Genomic DNA, 17381 nt, shown 5'->3' on the forward strand with positions numbered 1-17381 from the left:
CTGGCATGATAATATTTTTAGGAACTTGCCTGAGCTCTTTTTTTAAATAAAGAAATTCATTTGCTGAAAATAACTTCCTCAAGTTCTTACTGGCTTTTTCTAATACAGAAGCTTTTCATTTTTGTATGTCAAATGAATTGATTTTTTCTTTTGTGATTTCTTTAATGAGTTCAAAAAATCATAACATAGATCTCTACGGTCTATGCCTTATAAAAGTTTTTTTTTTTAATAATTTATTTTTGGCTGCATTGGGTCTTCATTGCTGCGCGCGGACTTTTCTCTAGTTGCAGCGAGTGGGGGCTACTCTTTGTTGCGGAGCATGGGCTCTAGAGTGCAGGCTCCGTAGTTGTGGCACACGAGCTTAGTTGCTCCACGGCATGTGGAATCTTCCCGGACTAGGGCTCGAACCCGTGTCCCCTGCATTGGCTGGCGGATTCTTAACCACTGTGCCACCAGGGAAGTCCCTAAAAGTTTGATAATTGTTTTCTTTTCATATTTAAATATATATATGTGTGTATTTAACTCCCCTCCCTCCCTTTATTTTTCATTGTTTAATATGAAAAATACAAAGAAGTCAACCCATCATTTAAAGAAACCAATATTAGTGTTTTTAAATTTTTTTCCAGTCTTTCTTTCCAGACATTTTTGTAAACATTGAACTTTATCTGCCCAGAATTATTTTTGAAGTGTGACAAGGGTGTGATATTGTAACTTCAATATCTAAAGTTACTTTGAACATATGGTTTGTCTCTCAGCTTCCTGACATCCAGAGCAAAAAAGGCAGCTAGAGATACCTTTTTCTGTGTGTTTTATCTCACTAGAGTTTGGGTCCTTGACCGTAGAACCTAAATTTAGTGTGTGGCACACAACAGAGGTGAAATAAAGATTTGTTGTATTAAAGTAAATAAAAAATAAATATTTTCTGTCTCCCTATTCCTGTGGTACCCCCCTCATCCCTGACAGTGTAGGGTTTTTCTTTTCACTTTTCCCCTTTGAACCTTTTCTTTTTTCCTTCCTTCCTTTTTTAAAAAAGAACTTTTTGAACTATAGTTTGCTTTTTAAAACAGCTTTATTGAGCTATAATTCATATACTCTATAATTCACCCATTTAAAATGTACAGTTCAGTGGATTTTAGTATAGTCACAGAATTGTGCAACTACCACCACAATTCGAATTTAAGAACATTTTCATCACCCCAAAAAGAAACACCACTTGACCCATTAGCTATCATGCCCCATTGTCGTTCCTCATCCCCAGTCCAAGACAATCACTAATCTACTTGCCATCTCTATGTACTTGCCAGTTCTGAATGTTTCTTATAAATGAAATCATACAATATGTGGTCTTTTGGGATTGGCTTCTTTCACTTAGCATAATGTTTTCAAGGTTCATTCATGTTGTAGCATGTATCAGTACTTCATTCTTTTTTATTGCCAAATAATATTTCATTGTGTGGGTATACCGAATTTTGTTTATCCATTCATCAGTTGATACACATTTGGGTTGTCTCTACTTTTTGGCTATTATGACTAATGCTGCTTTGAGCATTTGTATACAAGTTTTTGTGTGGACATTTTTTTTTTTTTTCTTTAAAGAAATTCACGTTCTTTTATTTATTTATTTATTTATTTATGACTGTGTTGAGTCTTCGTTTCTGCACGAGGGCTTTCTCTAGTTGCGGCAAGTGGGGACCACTCCTCATCGCAGTGCGTGGGCCTCTCACCACCACGGCCTCTCTTGTTGCGGAGCACAGGCTCCAGACGCGCAGGCTCAGCAATTGTGGCTCACGGGCCCAGTTGCTCCGTGGCATGTGGGATCTTCCCAGACCAGGGCTCGAACCCGTGTCCCCTGCATTGGCAGGCAGATTCTCAACCACTGCACCACCAGGGAAGCCCTGGACATGTTTTTATATCTCTTGATTATATACCTAGGAGTGAATTTACTGGGTTATTCAGTTTTTGTTTTTGTTTTTTTGGCTGCACTGCACAGCTTGCGGGATCTTAGTTCCCTGACCACGGATCAAACCCCGGTTCCCTGCAGTGGAAGCACAGAGTCATAACCACTGGACTGCCAGGGAATTCCCTGGGTTATTTAGTTTTAATGAGTCCCTTAGTCTGCATCTTCGAAAAATCTTTAAAAATGCTTGTTGCCTGTCTTTTGTTCATATCCCTGGCAGTCTTGCTGTTTTCAGTTATATCCCAGAAACTTTGAAGTTCCCTGTATTCAGCCACTTAAATCCTGCTTTCTTTTAAATCCTAAATACTTTTTTATCCATGCCTTTCTCTTTACTGGAACCACTGCCCTACTTTAGACCTTTATTATCTCTCACCATTATCTAATGAAATAGCCCAGAATATTCCACTTTTTTCCTTCTAATAGTTCCCCTCCCAACTCTAATACTTCTCTTATTAGAGTGTTTTATTAGTACTTTAATATACAAATTATAGGACAGATATTATACTTGTTGATTTCATTTTGTGTCTTCCCAGTGAGATAATGAAGCTGGGAAGCTCTATAATGGCCAGGATTATATCTATCTCCAGAGCCTGATACAATATCTGGCACGTGTCCTTATTCCTAGAGGTATACTTGCTGGGTTAAATATTAGTTACATCTTAAAGACTTGGTCTGTATTGCCAACATGCCCTACACACACCGTGCTGTTTCCCTGACATATGCTTTAGTGAAGTCATGCTACTAGCAGTTGTATGAAAATGCTTATCTCTCCATACTCTTATCTACCATCACCTTTTTAAAAAAATCAGTCATTTAAATATCTGTCTTGCATCTAATAATATCATCTGTTTTGAAGTTCATCTCTCCACCTACATCTTCTCCCTCTATTCCACCATCATCCCACACTCCACTACATTCCTTTATGCTGCTCATAGTCTTCCCTCTGCCTGGGATGCCCTTCCCTTGCCAACATTTTTCACTTGGCTAACTCCTATGCATTCTTTGAAGTTTGACCCAAATCTCAGTTCCTTTAGGAAGCAAGCCTTCTCTGAAATTCCAGACTGGAGAAATTACCCTTTTCAATTCTGGAACATCTTTTGAATGGCTTTTACTGTAACATTTATATCATTATTTTGAAATTATCTGTTTCTCTCTTTAGTGAACTACAAGCTTTTCAACAGTGAGAACTATTTCTTTGAATCTTCAGAGCTTTGTATAGTACTTGGAGCAATAGACAGTAAATAATTGATAAACATTTCTACAGATTGCCTTTAGGGAGTCCACATGGTGGTATAAGGCACTATAGGGATAAGCTCTTAAGTAAGTTTATATGTAGTAAAGCCTATAACTTATACATGCGTGTGTGTGTGTGTGTGTGTGTGTGTGTGTGTGTGTGTGTGTATAAAATATGTTGTGGTAATTTTAAAACAGGAAAGATTCAATGTGTAATAAATAAGTTTAGAAACAAGGTATATATATGGATTTGTATAGAGCACAAGTTACTGATGAATTAGCAAGGGCTTGCATTCTGGAGCAGAAGGAAATAAATTTCTGTTGCCCATTCTCTATTCTTATGTGGTCTAGTTTAATACAAAATTATCATCAGAATTTTTTGTTACATGCTTACCCACTTACGGCATAGTTCTGGGAGTTGGACAAAGAAAATTAAAGACTCTCATCAATTTGAGTCACACAAAATAGTGACACAAAATACTGGTAGAACATACTGAGATACAGACTGCAGTCAAGAAAAATTTGTATGCCCAATGTAGTCATGACTCACGTTAAGAAAACATAATTCCCCTTTTCTTTTTTTTTTTTTTTTTTGTAGTTAGGGAATGCATTTAGCTGTATGTACTAGAAAACCTATTGCAGTGGCTTGACCAGATAGGGGTTTATTGTTCACATATAATATGAAATCTGGAAGTAGTGAGTCCAGAGTTGGTGTGGCATCTCCAGGTAACAGTAGGAACCCCTGCCACGTTTACTTTTGCCTTAGTGTGAGACAGTTGCCATGCTTGCAACTACTCCACCTTTGGTCATTGGGACCTCTTTCCAGACAGGATAAAGGAGGAAGCAAACCTAGTTGTTCCCAATTAAAGAGCTTTCCTGAAAGTCTTATCCAGCAATTTTGTTTTATACCTGATTGACCAAGACCTTGTTACTTGGCTACTCCTGATCTGCAAGGGAATCTGGGAAGGAGAATATTTTTAACCTGGCGCACTGTTACCCTGAACAAAAATCAGGTGGCTTTTAGGCAGAAAGAAAGAGAGATTGAAAACTGGGAACAAGAATTAGTATCTGCTGGGACTTCTTCCCTGGTGGTCCAGTGGTTAACACTCCGCACTTCCAATGCAGGGAACGTGGGTTTGATCCCTGGTCAGGGAAATAAGATCCCACATGCTGCACAGAGCAGCCAAAAAAAAAAGAATTAGTATCTGCTATTGAGCGCCATAGCCTAGTGCACATACATATGCATACCACTGACCACACATAGAGCATGAGGAGTCCACCTAAATAATTATTTTAGATGAATGACTCTGTTTCTTTTATTTTTTAAAATTTATTTATTTTATTTATTATTTATTTTTGGCTGCGTTGGGTCTTTGTTGCTGCGCGCGGGCTTTCTCTAGTTGTGGAGTGGGGACTACTCTTTGTTGTGGTGCACGGGCTTCTCATTGCGGTGGCTTCTCTTGTTGCGGAGCACGGGCTCTAGGCATGCAGGCTTCAGTAGTTGTGGCTCATGGGCTCTAGAGCGCAGGCTCAGTAGTTGTGGCGCACGGGCTTAGTTGCTGCGCGGCATGTGGGATCTTCCCGGACCAGGGCTCGAACCCGTGTCCCCTGCACTGGCAGGTGGATTCTTAACCGCTGCGCCACCAGGGAAGCCCTCTTTTTTTACTTTAAAACTTTCAAAAGATTATTTACTGAAAATTGTGGGAACATAATGGCAGCCAGTTTTTTAAATCTTCCTGGATCTTCCTCCTAAAAACAGAGTATGTTGATATCATGTACCTCTTAAAATGATATGATAAGAAGGGCATTTCACTTATGTGGTATTCTTCTCCAAGACCCATAACTCCAGCCTAATGAGAAAACATCAGACAAATCCAAATGGAGGGACATTCTGCAAAATACCAACCAGTATTCTTCAAAAGTGTCAAGGTCATGAAAGACTGAGACACTGTCACAGATGGGAGGAGCCTAAGGACACATGACAATTAAATGCAATGTGGTATTGTGATGGGATCCTGGTAGAGAGTAAGGACATTAGTGAAAAACTGGTGAAATCCAAGTAAAGTCTACAGTTTAGTTACTAGTATTGTACCAATATTAATTTATTGGTTTTGACTAATGTACTTTGGTTATGTAAGATGTTAACATTAAACGAAGAAGAATATACAAGAACTTTCTGAAGTATCTTTGTAATGTTTCTATCAATCTAAAATTGTTCCAAAACAAAAAAATTACAATAGCTAGAGAAACTAGGACAGCAAAACCAAAAACTTTACAATCAAACCTTATATCTACAATGAACTGTATATCTTTGATTATTGGCATTTGTGAAGGGAAGGAAGCAGAGGGAAGGCAACAAGGCTTCTGATGGCCCTGAGAACAGGAGAACCTCTAAATCACCAACAGGTATGCACCGGAGAAACATCTAGAACAGTAACTGAAACTGGGAAGGGATTCTGCCCTTAGAGGGTGAGTAGGAGGGAATGGAGATAAACTGTGGCAACTTTTGAAATTAACAAACTGAAGTTCTAATGCAAAACTGCACTGAGGAGAAACTTCTAGGGGTAGAATCCACTTTGAGCAAGACAGGAACAAAGAAAAGGACAAGATAAAAGTCAGAGAAAGAGCAGAGGGGTAGAAAGAAGGAAGAGTTATATGTTTTTTGTTTTGTGTTTTGTTTCTTAATCACTTTTCAAAAATAAGAGAAAATCTCTAAAGCCATGAAGCTTAGAAAACCCATCCTGGCTCATACCCCTTCCTCATAAAATTTCAGGAAAACTCACTTAAGTTTAAAAATGAGTTTGAATCCATGTAAAATTACTATTAGCAAAAGATAGCAATAGCAACAACAGAAAGCAGCAGAAAAATTCCCTAAGGCAGTGGAAGGCTCCTGGAAAGACATGCTCACCAAACAGATGAAAATTGAAAATGAGCTAATTTAGGAAATGATGGAAGTTATGAGAGAAAGTTTACATTCTAATTAGAAAAATCTCAGAATTGAGGTGATTGGAGAAAAGGAGAATTTGAAAAGAGAACTGATGGACCACACAAAAAAATTAGAAATAAGAGAAAAAAATCATTTCAGAAATAAAGATGAAAATAAAAGGAACATAAAGTAATGACAACAAATATGACTCAAAAAACACAAAGTAAAGCAATTAATTTTTTATATGTAATAGAAAGAGGGAAGCTTTTAAAATAAAAGAAACCAAAAAAAAAAAAGGACATCCCTGGTGGCGCAGTGGTTAAGAATCCACCTGCCAATGCAGGGGACATGGGTTCAGTCACCGGTCCAGGAAGATCCCACATGCTGCAGAGCAAATAAGCTCGTGTGCCACAACTACTGAGCCTGCGCCCTAGAGCCTGTGAGCCACAGCTACTGAAGACCGCGTGCCTAGAGCCCGTGCTCTGCAACGAGAGAAGCCACTGCAATGAGCACACACACCGCAATGGAGGATAGCCCCCTCTCACCACAACTAGAGAAAAGAGCAAGTGTGCAGCAACGAAGACCCAACTCAGCCATAAATAAATAAATAAATAAATAAATATTACCAAAAAAAGAAGAAGGGGTTTGAGAAGAAATGATACAAAATATAGGCAAAGAGGAACCAACATTCATGTGAACAAAGTTCCCAAGGAAGAAAACAGCCAAATGCATGGGACAGAAAGAAAACTTTCCCAAAATGTGCCTGGGAGGGACTTCCCTGGTGGCACAGTGGTTAAGAATCCACCTGCCAATGCAGGGGACACGGGTTGGAGCCCTGGTCCAGGAAGATCCCACATGCTGCGGAGCAACTAAGCCCGCAAGCCACAGCTACTGAGCCTGTGCTCTCGGGCCCGCAAGCCACAACTATTGAGCCCACGTGCCACGACTATTGAAGACTGTGCGCCTAGAACCCATGCTCTGCAACAAGAGAAGCCACCGCAAAGAGAAGCCCACGCACCGCAACGAAGAGTAGCCCCCTGCTTGCCGCAACTAGAGAAAGCCAGTGCACAGCAACAAAGACCCAAGGCAGGCCAAAAAAATTAAATAAATAAATAAATACATTTATTTAAAAAATTTAAAAATGTGCCTGGGGAAATCGACCCAGAATGGCCAACACTGAGACATAGTCTATTAAAACTGATGGACTTTAAAGAAAAACGACATTTGGGCATCCTAGCAGAAAAAGACCTAATCACTTACAAATGAAGGAAAATGGATTTTCACTAGACTTTTTGACAGCATGTTTAGTGTTAGAAGGCGATGGATTAACATTTAAGAGAATCAAGGAAATGAAACAACAACCAAGAATTTTCTGTTCAGACAAATAGACCTCCAAGTATAAAGATCACTAACATGTAAGAATAAAGGAAATAGTGTTCACATGATCCCTTCCTGTGGAATCTACTAGAGCTTCAAATAACTAAAATGACTAGAGGACCAGATTACGGTACCTGAATACTAATTTCCCATGAAAAGAAACTAGGAATACTTGAAGAAATAGCTGATTCTAGATCTAGAGCAGAAAATTAATATCAAACGTGAGACGTCTTGTCAAAGAACAAAGGAGCCAACTTGATGTTTCTGTGGCCAAGTGCAGGATAGCTTGAGCATCAGTAAGAATAATAACTGCAGTGGATTGAAGCATCAAATATGTTTAAATCCATGAGTTTGTATCAGTGCAAAAAAGACTGACTATGGGGGGGGCTTAAGGGAACTACTTGAGGTGGTGGAAATATTCTGTATCGTGCTTTATTAGTGGTTACATTACTTACTGTATACATTTATCTAAAGCATAGTTTCTCAACCTCAGCACTATTGACATTTTGATCCAGGTAATTATTGGGGCGGGGAGGAGCAAAGCTGTCCTATGCATTGTAGAATATTTAGCAGCACTAGATGCCAAAAATGCCTATATTGTCAGATGTCTCCTGCGGAGTATAATGGTGCCAGTTTGAGAACCCTGGTCTAAACTTACTAAAAGGGTGAATTTTTATTGTATGTGAATTGTATCTCAAGAAACTTGATTTTTAAGAAAAGGAAAACTCATTAGTCACTTTTTAAGGAGTCTAGGAAACCAACTCATTATTTTAAAAACTACTAATTGACAGAATCAAGCATTTATCCTATCTCTTCTACATTAGACTGTACTTCAAGAGTAACCAAATAGTCAATATAGGGATGGATTTGTGGGTCATTTATATATATCACTCCCAGTTGTCAGTTTTTGTGCCATTAAAGGTATGATTCTTCTATTCCTTTTTCTCTAATTTGCTACCTCTAATATACTTTGTTTGGACTGGGAAACTAGATTAATAAAATTATTATTATTTAGAAATATAAAGGGGAATTCCCTGACAGTCCAGGGGTTAGGAATTTCACTGCTGAGGGCTTGGGTTCAATCCCTGGATCCCTGTGTATTGTGAATCATCTATTTCTGTTACTAGAGACCTTTTTTTTTTTTTTTTTTTAATGCAGCACCGGGTCTTAGTTGCAACATGCGGGGTCTTAGTTGCAGCATGTGGGCTCTTAGTTGTGGAATGCGGGATCTAGTTCCCCGACCAGGGATCGAACCCGGGCCCCCAGCATTGGAGCACAGAGTCTTACCCACTGGACCACCAGGGAAGTCCTTAGAGATGTTTTTATTTCTTGATTTGGGGCCATATTCTGGATACCCTGTTCCTCAGGCATAAGTGGTGTTACCAATATTCTGTTTCAACATGGCTGAAAAGACACAAACACTTTGTGGTCTGAGATATGCTTCTTTGAATTAAATCTGTTGTGTAAACTGAAACATATTCAGAAAACCCAGTGTGTGTTTAATATAGGTATAGTTTTAAAGTTTTAGTCTTACTGTATTAATACTTACTGAATTAAAGTTAAAGAACACAGTGTTCCCAAAATCGTTTCAGAAAGCAGATAAATAGGGAAGTGTATGGGAACCACCCTTCTGAAAATTATTGAGGAGGTTCTTATTTCATCTTATTTTAGTATTACCCAAGTTTTTTCTCAGAGAAGAATAGGGTGTTTGACTTACCATGTGGTGGTCTTGAAAGTTCATGACTTCAGCACACTTCTTCACTTTGAGGAAACTAAAAAAGTGTGTAACTGCCATAGCTATTTCAGAAACTGATGCTAGAGGCAACCACTGGGTTGGGCAAGACTGTCATTAAACTGTGCCTTTGGTTTACCAGTTATTTTAATCATGGAAAGGAAAATCTTTAATTTATTTCATTGCTTAACCAGTGCCACATTTTAAGATAAAACTGTTCTTTTACTAAAACTGTTATTAAAAGAGGCAGGAAACAGATTTTGGTCTGATGTTGATGCTTTGTTGACATTTTATCCCTTCTTTTTGTTAAATGAAATTCAAAATTGTTCATTTTATCTAAGCCCATTCTCAGTTTTCTTATTTTAAAAAAATTTGAAATCATTGTGGGGGTCCAGGAGGATGTTAATTTTTGACTGTCCATTTCATAAGAATTTGAAAAGAGGGTTAGAGATTTAGTTTTAGTAGTCCTGATATCTAAGTATTTTTTTGTGTCCCTATTTAGTGTATTATGCCTATCTTGAATATTACTCTTATATTTCAATAAAGTGGAGAAAGATTTGCCTCTTTCCAGTTGATTGGGACAAGGGAGAACTTTGGGGATTAATGGATTGCTTCTCAAATTTTAATGGAGTTAGGTTAGCTTGGAAAATAGATCAAAGAAGATGATCTGCTGATATGCACCACAGTTTTGTCTTATTTCTAAAGACCTATTATAGATAGCTGGATCTACAGTTTTATAAATTTCTCTTCTGAAGGTAATTTTTAGTAGGTAACCACTGGCAGTACTAACTAGCATCCTGTCTTGTCTGCTGAGCTATTTGGCTTATTTTAAGGATAAATTCTCCATCCCCACTAGGGGGAGTTTCCACTCAGTAACACATACAATTTTAAGGTGGAATGATTAAATGAAATACTGGTGTATCTTATTCCATGATTTCTCACTATGTTTTTTCCACAAGATATTTTCCTAATAGTAATAGCTACAATGTATTGAATGTTTGCTATGTGACAGATAGTGTGCTAAGCGCCTTACATGTATTATTTCAGTTGTTTTTCACAATAACTTTATGAGATTGTTAATATTTCATCCCAGTTTTACTGATGGAGAAATGAATAACTAGAGAAGTTACTTGATCACTGCCAGAAAAGCTAATCAAATCATAGTATAGGGACTCTTATCTAGGGTCTGTCTTACTTCAAAACTTGTTCTTGGGCTTCCCTGGTGGCGCAGTGGTTGAGAATCTGCCTGCCAGCGCAGGGGACATGGGTTTGAGCCCTGGTCTGGGAAGGTCCCACATGCCGCAGAGCGACTAGGCCCGTGAGCCACAATTGCTGAGCCTGCGCGTCTGGAGCCTGTGCTCCGCAACAAGAGAGGCCACGATAGTGAGAGGCCCGCGCACCGCGATGAAGAGTGGCCCCCGCTTGCCACAACTAGAGAAAGCCCTCGCACAGAAACGAAGACCCAACACAGCCATAAATAAATAAATAAATAAATAAATAAAGTAAGAACTGCTAGGAATGATTAGCAATAATCTGAACCTGGTAAGCTTTAAAAAAACAAACAAAAAAAACAAAAAAAACTTGTTCTTAACCTGTACTCCAGTACTCCCCAGTTTTAGTTCTGCCAGTATCATGAAAATCTCAAAATATTCAAATTAAATTTATTTTAATGCAATAAGCTGGTGCTTAGAAGTGGTAGAGTGAGAAAGAAAGTACAAAGAGAGCTGCTTATTAGGTATTGTGACTCAAAATTACATTGATGAGCTGAAAAGAGTTGAAATTAGGTACAGAAGTAAAGTCAAGAGCCTAGGTTTCTAGATGTTAAGTCTGACCTACCCCATTTATTTAGTTTCCTTCTTTATAAAATAGATAAAACAAAGCTGGCCATTTCAACACTCTCCATTTATTGGAATCTTAAATATGGATAGAGTCATTAACTTATTTACAAGGTGCTTTCATAGGTGAATGCTTATTGATAGTAGATTTGAAAGCTTGAAAAGAATGTTATCTATTCCTTTAAAACATTGCTTCTGTCTATTGGCCTAGAGCAGTGTTTGAAAATGTCGAGTGTGACCCATTAGTAACTCATAAAATCAATATACTGGGTCATGACCAGCATTAAGGAAACAAAATTTAAATAGAGTCTAGAAAATTTCAGAATACCCTGCTTATCATAAGGGTAAGCATTTTTTGTGAAACTGCTTTCAGTTACATGTTTATATACTAGGTCACAGTGTCGTATATATATTTTTTAACTGTGGGTTGCAAGTTTAAAAAGTTTGAGAAACACTGGCCTGGAGCTTTGTAGCATTTATCTATTTTAATTTAACCAGGACAGAAATTATAGTGATTCAGACAGATTTATCTTTATTTTTTATTTATTTAAAAAAAAATAATTTTAGTTATTTTTGGCTGCGTTGGGACCGTTGCTACACGTGGGCTTTCTCTAGTTGCGGCATGCAGGGGCTGCTCTTCATTGCAGTGCATGGGTTTCCCATTGTGGTGGCTTCTCTTGTTGCAGAGCACAGGCTCTAGGCACACAGGCTTCAGTAGTTGTGGCACGTGGGCTCAGTAGTTGTGGCTCGCGGACTCTAGAGGGCAGGCTCAGTAACTGTGGTGCACGGGCTTAGTTGCTCCACAGCATGTGGGATCTTTCCAGACCAGGGATTGAACCCGTGTCCCCTGCATTGGCAGGTGGATTCTTAACCACTGTGCCACCAGGGAAGTACACAAATTTATCTTTAAAAGGAAATGACATCAAGTAACATAATAGATTGTATGTACGATATTTTCTTCCTTTTGTAGCATTCTGAAAAGCATCCAATCCCAAACCGAAACTTTCCTGGGGTGTATATCTAGCTACACAGAATTAACTTCGAGGACCTTCCGTGGCAGTTCAGTGGTTAAGACTCTGTGCTTCCACTGCAAGGGGCGTGGGTTCAATCCCTGGTTGGGGAACTAAGATTCTGTCATGCTGTGCAGCATGGCCAAAAGAAAAAAAAAAAAACAATTAACTTTGACCTCAGCTCTTTCCTTTTCTCTTTGTGTTAAAATTTATAATGTACATGTACTATTTCCCACTGAATATTCAGCACAATTTTTTGCTCATTTTAGGAAGTTTCCTCTTTCCAGTTTTGTATGTTTTCTAATTTGGAATCCCTTAAAGTCTTATTTTTAGTCACTTCCATTTGGTTGGTTCCATAGCACTTTAGTTCTGGGAATGAATAAGATTTGTTGTACATCTTTCTATAACAGTACATAACTTTATCTCATTCTTTTTAATGCATGTATAGTAGTCCATTGCATAAGTTTATCGTAATTTACTTAACTAGTTCCTCAGTGGTGTACATTTTGATTTTTTCCAGTTTTTTGTTATTATAAAGCTACAGAAAACATTACTGTCAGATATCTTTATGTACTCATGAATATATCCATAGGACATTGCTGATTCAAAGTGAAACTTCTTTGAAGAAGTGCACTTAAATTTTTAATAATATTGCCAAATTGGCCTTCAAAAAGGTTGTACTGGAAATTCCCTGGTGGTCCAGTGGTTAGGACTCCGCACTTTCACTGCTGAGGGCGAAAGTTCAATCCCTGGTTGGGGAACTAATATCCTGCAAGCTGCACGGCACAGCCAAAAAAAAAAAAAAAAGTTTGTACTGATTTATCACCACCTGTATATAAAAATGCCTGTTTCCCTGTATCCTTGCCAATTCTGTGCATTATTAGAGTTTTAACTTTTTGTAAACTAGTAGGTGAAAAATTACAAGTCTATTATAAATAGAGTTGTGTTTTAAAAATTGAGTGAGAATGAGCATGTTTTCGTAGACTTATTGGCTCTTTGTCTTTTCAACTCTGATTCTTGAGATTTCAAGTATGGGCAGTATCAGTGAATGTGACTTCAAAGTTTTGAAGAAATGGTGCTGTAAAAGTGAAGTGTCACTGATATGCCTGCGGCTGTGATGACCTCCCCTTCTTCCCACCTTGACCCTTTTACTCTCTTAATTTCAGGTGATCATGGAGCTCAGCTTGGCCTCCATGGGGCTGGTGGTGATGGAATACATGATGACCCAACAGGCGGAGAGGAAGGAGAGAACAGCCCAGATCCCCAACCCCAAGCTGGTCGGAGGACCCGGCGGGAAGCATGCACCTGCCCCTACTGTAAAGATAGTGAAGGAAGGTAAGTTGACTCAGCCAATCTCTTAAGAGTATAAAGAAGAAAAATTAATAGACTTGGAGGTAAAAAGAAAGGGTTATTTTTTTTAATTTTTAAGTGTTGGCAGTGTTGCAAAGGGATCAGAGATAGTACAGTGCTTTTGATTAGATTATATATGGGGTCTTGGTTCCAGTATATGAGGTCTTGGTTCCAGCTCTGATCCTTTTCAACTCTTTTTTTTTTTTTTTTTAATAAATTTATTTATTTTATTTATTTATTTTTGGCTGTGTTGGGTCTTCGTTGCTGCACGCGGGCTTTCTCTAGTTGCGGCGAGTGGGGTTTACTCTTTGTTGTGGTGCACAGGCTTCTCATTGCGGTGGCTTCTCTTGTTGAGGAGCATGGGCTCTAGGTGCACGGGCTTCAGTAGTTGTGGCTCGCGGGCTCTAGAGCACAGGCTCAGTAGTTGTGACGCACGGGCTTAGTTGCTCTGCTGCATGTGGGATCTTCCCGGACCAGGGCTCGAACCCATGTCCCTTGCATTCGCAGGTGGATTCTTAACCACTGTGCCACCAGGGAAGTCCCCTAACAAGATAGCTTATAAAACAGCCTGGCAAAGAAAAAGAAACATACCTACTGTAATGATTTTTTACAGTGGCTGTGTAAAAATCATGAGTTTTCCATAATCTTTTTTTCTCTCAAAATAGATAAAAATACTTATTCTGGGTAGCAAATTCTTCCATCAAGGAATCTAATATGTCCTACAGAACAGAATTCTGACGAATTTTCTCATTAGTGTACTGGCTATTCAGTATTATCTCTGGAGAGTTCCAAGTTACTTTCTTTTTTTCAAGTCACTGATTTTGAAAGAGAATAGAAAGTCACATAGTTTTTTATAAATTTATTTATTTATTGGCTGCATTGGGTCTTTTTTTTTTAATAAATTTATTTTATTTTTGGCTGCGTTGGGTCTTCATTGCTGTGTGTGGGCTTTCTCTAGTTGCGGCGAGTGGGGGCTACTCTTCGTTGTGGTGCGCAGGCTTCTCATTGCAGTGGCTTCTCTTGTGGCAGAGCACGGGCTCTAGGCACGCCGGCTTCAGTAGTTGTGGCGCGTGGGCTTAGTTGCTCCATGGCATGTGTGATCTTCCCGGACCAGGGCTCGAACCTGCAATGGCAGGTGGATTCTTAACCACTGCACTATCAGGGAAGCCCAGAAGTCACATAGTTTTTTAAATGCCTTTGAAAAAAATCTGTTAAAGTTTTGTTCCATTAAAAATAAACATAAAAATAAATGTACCAAAACAAAAAATAATTTGAATTCTTTGTAGGTTACCCTATATTACAGGAAAAACCTGAATCAGAAACACTTGAGTACAATAGAGTTTCCCTCTCACAAAGCTTAAAGTGGATTTAAGTTTTTGAAGGAAATTCTGTGATTTCTACCTCAGTATGATTTCATTTCTGTTATGGTTGGTTCCCCCCTCCCCCTGCCCCACTAATATGTGCTGTTAAAACCCAAGAAAAATCCCTCTTGGAAATCTCCCCAGTGCCCACTAATGGTTCACACATGGTACAAATTGGTTTGGCAAAAACATTTCAGAACTGATTTCCTGAGAGGAGCTTAGGATTTGCTCCATATAGGGAATATTTTTTTTTACATACCTTGAATTAGTTAGGATCCTTATTTCCTCTCTTTTAACTTTTATCCATCCCATCGTCCTTTTCCACTGAAGTCTCTGATATTGCTCTGTCTTTTCAGTTTTTGTTTTTTTTTTTAAATTATTTTTGGCTGCCTTGGGTCTTGGTTGCTGCGCAGGCTTTCCCTAGTTGCAGTGAGCAGGGGCTACTCTTCATTGTGGTGCGTGGGCTTCTCATAGCAGTGGATTCTCTTGTTGCGGAGCACGGGCTCTCAGTACATGGGCTTCAGTAGTTGTGGCTTGTGGGCTGTAGAGCGCAGGCTCAGTAGTTGTGGCACACGGGTTTAGTTCCTCTGCGGCATGTGGGATCTTCCTGGACCAGGGCTCGAACCCGTGTCCCCTGCATTGGCAGGTGGATTCTTAACCAGTGTGCCACCAGGGAAGCCCTCTTTTCAGCTTTTAATCTTTAGTGTTTGGCTCTTGACCTTTATTCTAGGAGAAAAGTTCTATAGTTGTAAAATATTATGTTTTCTTTAAAGTTCTCCACCAGGTGCTTAAATGGAGAGACGCTTTGTTCATTAAGTAAGTTCCCAGCCAAAAATATCACCATGTCACCATATTCACTGTAGTTCTCATGGAAAATGCTTGTATTGAGACTTAACTTCCAAAAAATATAAGAAAATGCCTCTCACATTTCACAAGTCACCTTGAGAATGATTATCTCTTCAAACGTCAAACATCCGAATCAACTAAAGGTTTATCTTTTGATACTAAAGAGAGGGCTTTTTTTTTTTTAAATAAAATTTTGGATTAGTTTTGAGTGGATCCAGTAATTATGATGGATACTTTGTGATTCTTTAATTTTTGTCTCTAGGATGAATGATGAATAGTTGTGTTCTCTCTTCCAGGGGCTCTGGGGATCCTGGCAAGAAGAAACAGCACATTTGCCACATGCAAGGCTGTGGCAAAGTATATGGCAAGACCTCACACCTACGGGCACACTTGCGCTGGCATACAGGCGAGAGGCCATTCATGTGTACCTGGTCATACTGTGGGAAGCGCTTCACACGTTCGGATGAGTTACAGAGGCACAAACGCACACACACAGGTGAGCAGGAACTTGGGGAAGGGAGAGGTAGTAATAGACCAGAATAAAAAGACACAAAATAGCGCCGTGCTCTAACCCAATCCTCCTCATTGGGGTTGAAACCTGGGTGCCTTCAAGATGCCGGCTTACCACACTCTTCCCTCATGGACCCTGACACCACACTCATTGGAAACATGGCACTGTTGCCTATCAGAAGTCAGTTCAAAGGACCCACTCCTAGAGAGACAAAAGATACAGATATTGTGGATGAAGCTATCTATTACTTCAAGGCCAATGTCTTCTTCAAAAACTATGAAATTAAGAATGAAGCTGATAGGATCTTGATATATATAACTCTCTACATTTCTGAGTGTCTAAAGAAACTCAGAAAATTGCAATTCTAAAAGCCAAGGCGAGAAAGAAATGTATACACTGGGAATCACTAATTTTCCCATTCCTGGAGAGCCTGGTTTTCCACTTAATGCAATTTACGCCAAACCTGCAAACAAACAGGAAGATGAAGTGATGAGGGCCTACTTACAACAGCTGAGGCAAGAGACTGGACTGAGACTTTGTGAGAAAGTTTTTGACCCTCAGGATGATAAACCCAGCAAGTGGTGGACTCGCTTTGCGAAGAGACAGTTCATGAACAAGAGTCTTTCAGGACCTGGACCGTAAAGGGAGCCTTGGGCAGACACTGCCTCCACAGCTATGGGCAGCATTTACAGCAAGATGTACACAGTTCTTTGCCTTTATTTTGTAAAGTTTTATACAGAGAAGAGAGCGTGTCTTTACTAAAAGAGCTCTTTATCAAGAATTTGGGTTTGGGGAGTGATTTGAAATTTCCGCAGTATTAAGCTGGTGCTTATTGAGTAATAATAAAGAAATTTCTAACATTTCAAGTCAAAAAAAGAAAAATACACAAAATATACCTATGGAATAACTAAAATTTCTGAGCAACTTATGTTTGAAACTGAATGTATGGATCATAAATGGAATTGGAGTTAATCTGGAAAACCCTTAAGAAGGAAGGAGCTAGCTTTTGAGTGGGATTTTGAAGGTCCTGCCTTACTTTTCTGCTATACTCCTTCCTTTCTGAGTACTCCCCAGCCTTTACTTACTTTTTGTTCCCCCAAAAGGCAAAAGACAGTCACCAGGTTTTTCTTGTTTGTAATCACCTTCTAGGACTAGCTTTATTCTGCCTTATATAGTTTGAAAGCAGTGAATTGGACAAGGTACCACTACTTCCTGAGATGTGAGTTTCTCATCTTCTTTCTCT

General features: G+C 39.0%; 1 protein-coding gene, 1 long non-coding RNA gene and 1 pseudogene across 3 annotated transcripts in view; all 3 read left to right on the forward strand.

Annotated features, from left to right (window-relative positions):
- SP1 (Sp1 transcription factor) overlaps window positions 1-17381 on the forward strand; it is a 42734-nt gene that overhangs the window by 21543 nt on the left and 3810 nt on the right. Inside the window, exons 4-5 of the mRNA XM_082350572.1 lie at window positions 13237-13405; window positions 15924-16123. Of these exons, the coding sequence (XP_082206698.1) occupies window positions 13237-13405; window positions 15924-16123 (369 nt within the window). The remainder of the gene's footprint in view (window positions 1-13236; window positions 13406-15923; window positions 16124-17381) is intronic.
- Window positions 345-10734, forward strand: LOC309609314. The gene is made up of 2 exons (XR_014233370.1): window positions 345-1565; window positions 1894-10734. It is a non-coding gene; the product is annotated as an uncharacterized lncRNA (long non-coding RNA).
- LOC309609312 (actin-related protein 2/3 complex subunit 3 pseudogene) lies at window positions 16148-17368 on the forward strand (annotated as a pseudogene). The gene has a single exon. The product of its transcript is annotated as an actin-related protein 2/3 complex subunit 3 pseudogene (transcript).

Source organism: Balaenoptera borealis (assembly GCF_965194805.1).
Source record: "Balaenoptera borealis genome assembly, chromosome: 13".
Classification (NCBI taxonomy): domain Eukaryota; kingdom Metazoa; phylum Chordata; class Mammalia; order Artiodactyla; family Balaenopteridae; genus Balaenoptera; species Balaenoptera borealis.